The sequence below is a fragment of the Halictus rubicundus genome, unplaced genomic scaffold, assembly GCF_050948215.1.
Source record: "Halictus rubicundus isolate RS-2024b unplaced genomic scaffold, iyHalRubi1_principal scaffold0175, whole genome shotgun sequence".
Lineage (NCBI taxonomy): Eukaryota > Metazoa > Arthropoda > Insecta > Hymenoptera > Halictidae > Halictus > Halictus rubicundus.
Window position 1 is genome coordinate 334,951 of NW_027488716.1, and position 3,103 is coordinate 338,053.

Below are 3,103 nucleotides of genomic sequence, written 5' to 3' on the forward strand. Positions count from 1 at the left end.
AGTCACCGGTGACTGAGACTGAACTTTCCGTTTGGATTGTTCGTAATTAAATGAAATTTAAGAAATTGCATTCTATTAGTAAATTTCGGGATCATATTATGAATGTACTTGAAAAGTAATACTTTGGAAACAAAATCTCAATGAATTTTATTAAATTATGTGAAATCGGATATCGCGGGTTAAACGGAAAGAACGGCAAGACAGGCTAAACAATTTTACAGAATTTTGACAGAATATAAACACAAACATACAGTTATAAAAAATATATTTATTGTACAAATAAATTTTAAACAAGATTTCATGAAGACAAAGTAACACTGGAAAAAACAAAACAGATAGTAACAATTAACGATATCTCAGTCATACACATTGCATACATACATACATACATGCATACATGCATATACATACGTACAACATTCGTCGCACTGGTCACACCGCTCATGCTACATACATTGATTATATTATTTACACTTTTACGTACTACGACTAACAAAATTAAATAAAACTATTAATGTATTGTATTATTCTTACTTTCTGATTTTTGCAATTTTTTTATAATATTACAAGTAAGTTTTATTTTGGTGGAGGAATGTATTCGTTGTCACATTTTCGTTAGCTAAACAATTTCTGCTCGGTGTAACTATGTTTCCTGCTGCAGAGAAAACTCGTTCTGAAGCCACCGAGGTAGCAGGGATGCATAAGTATTTTTTGGCCAATTGTGCAATAATTGGCATTTTTTGTTCATGCGATTTCCACCATTCAAATGGGTCCATGTTCGCGTCTATCTCTGGCTCCGCAAGGTACAACATGTATTGTTGACTGGATGATGTGTTCTGCCTACCGCCGGCTCGCATGAAAATAAAATCCAGAGCTCTAGTTCTGTTTTTTTCAGCTTCATCAGTTTCTCCAATATTCAGAGAATATTCTGTTGTTTCGCGTTCAATGCTTTCTCTTATTTTAATTTTTGCTGTTCCGGTTTCTGAAAGAAGCTGCTTGAATCTAGGATCCAGAAAGGAAGCTTTACTTGCGGCTGGAACTAGAACTGTACTTTCCAAGTACCATTCTAAAGAAAACCGCGTTGACAGTTGCGTGGTCAATTCATTTATGATTACAATGATGTTGTCTTCTTCATTGTACTTATCTTTTGCAGGAATCAAATGATTGCTAATGATGGCTCGCACAATTGGTTGAACCATTGAAAGAATTCCTCCTGACAAAATTGTTGTAGCAACTTCGAGAGGCTTCAAAAGTTGTATCAGTATTTCCAAGACTTTCCACTCACTTTCCAGCATCTCTAAATTTTGTGCCTGTTTCTGGTTTGTAATATTTCTATCGGCGAGTACATTTGTAATCGCGCTGCGATTTTCCACCAGTCTCTCGGACATTTGTAACTCCGTATTCCACCGCGTTCGAACACTTTGGATTAATTTTAATTTTGGCAAGTTTAATTGCTCCTGCTTCATTTCCAAACTTTTCGAAGCCAACACCGAGTGTCGAAAATGTGCCACAATTTTGCTTGCTTTCGCAAGGACGTGAGACACATCTCCTTCTTTCAACGCACTTTGTATTGCCAAATGTATTTTATGAGCAGCACAAGTTACATCAAACTCGACGTTAGGCAAACGATTTACAGCAGATACAATGTTGCTTGCACTGTCATTCGTTATGACGACTATTTTATCTTGTATGCCAAATTGAATAGCCACATTTTGCAAGCAATCTGCCAAGTTTTCTGCTGTATGGCGTTCTTCTAGTTCCTCTATACAAATAGTCATAATATGCGGCTTCCATTGATCGTCTATAATGTGGGCATTAACATTTATATATCCTTCCTGAGATCTCGAGGTCCAGCAATCTGTATCAAGGGCAACAAAAGACACTTGTGCTAATTGATTTTCCATTTTGTTTCGTACTGCATCCTCCATAATACGTAAACGACGAAGTATGGTTTGGTTGCATGGACACGTGTAATTGGGTTCTAATTTTTTCATAAACTCTTGAACTTGAAGTTAGTAATTTATAGCGAGTGCAGCTGATAGCCGTGTATTATTGTGTCAGCAATTGCCTTTATAAATTTGAGGATTATAAAGACTGCTAACACTCCTGCGCTGAAGGATCCAAATGTAATGAATCCGTGCCATAATTTTTCGGCTGTGTTTTCTGCTATCTTGTCGAGTGTTTCTTCATTTATCATGTTCATTATGGAAATTGATCCGTCTGGTAAGGTTTTACCAGTTATGCTTCGAGCCACAGAATTCAATACGGCTGATTTTTCGGCTGGGAACATGATGTCATCTTTTAAGTTATTAAGATCGCTTTGAGTGTAGATTCCACTGGTAGCCAAATTTGATGGATTAACGTAGCGCCATATTGGTTCTTTAAGTGGCTGTAATACTTGAGGTGATTTCTACGGGTTTTGGTGTAATTCTGTGCCAAGTTTGATCAATTTCATACATTACTGGTAGTATTTGATTACAATCTCTATGTGTTCCATGATTGGTGATGATGCGAGTCATAGGTGTTAAAAACTGTGACTTATTTACATGCTGGACTGGCAATTCAGTGAAGCAGGTTGCAGTGTGTCGAATTTTTACATCGACTGGCACACATTTAATAATGTGTATTACTTCCCCGGCCACAAGGGCCATATGTCCTGCCTTTTTCGTTATTATTTGGGCAAATTCATCGGGTTTCACGGAGGGGCCTGCCCGGTGTCCCCATCCCTGGAGCCTTCGGATTGTGCTTCCCGAGCCCCAGCTCGGTCCACCCACAGCTCCCGGAGTCTTCGTGCCCCGTTCAGGGACGGTATCCCGAAGGAACCAACCCCGGCCGAGGCAAGAAGACGCCGACACCGGAAGGAAGAGCCGTCGGAGGCGCGATCCGGCACGCCCCGACCCTTCCTTACACAAAACCCCCCACGAATCCGCTTCCCCTAGGGGAGGGACGGACGGACACCCCTCCCCATACCGGGAAATTGACCCGGGGGATGTCGTCCTATCACGGGGGAAGCTATGTTCCCCCCTGGGGCCCCGGGTCAGCTTGCACCCCGGGCCCCCAAATCCACCATCCCCATTGGCGGGGGCACATCAGGGCGCAGGGT

The 3,103-nt window shown here is 40.9% G+C and overlaps 1 protein-coding gene across 1 annotated transcript; it reads right to left on the reverse strand.

Moving 5' to 3' along the window:
• Positions 1-298: 298 nt before the first annotated feature.
• LOC143363924 (E3 SUMO-protein ligase ZBED1-like) lies at positions 299-2,651 on the reverse strand. The gene is made up of 6 exons (XM_076804455.1): positions 2,463-2,651; positions 2,103-2,410; positions 1,917-2,035; positions 568-1,858; positions 390-446; positions 299-317 (listed from the first exon to the last, which is right to left on the reverse strand). The coding sequence occupies exons 1-6, from the start codon at positions 2,649-2,651 to the stop codon at positions 299-301; spliced, it is 1,983 nt and encodes a 660-aa protein (XP_076660570.1).
• Between the last annotated feature and the right edge of the window lie 452 nt (positions 2,652-3,103).

Coding starts and splice junctions, on each gene's coding strand:
- LOC143363924 (XM_076804455.1), bottom strand. CDS start 2,651: ATGGCCCTTGTGGCCGGGGAAGTAATACACATTATTAAATGTGTGCCA. Junction 1,859..1,916: donor TACGTATTATGGAGGATGCA/GTACGAAACAAA, acceptor CCCTTGATACAG/ATTGCTGGACCTCGAGATCT. Junction 447..567: donor CACCAAAATAAAACTTACTT/GTAATATTATAA, acceptor CAATGTATGTAG/CATGAGCGGTGTGACCAGTG.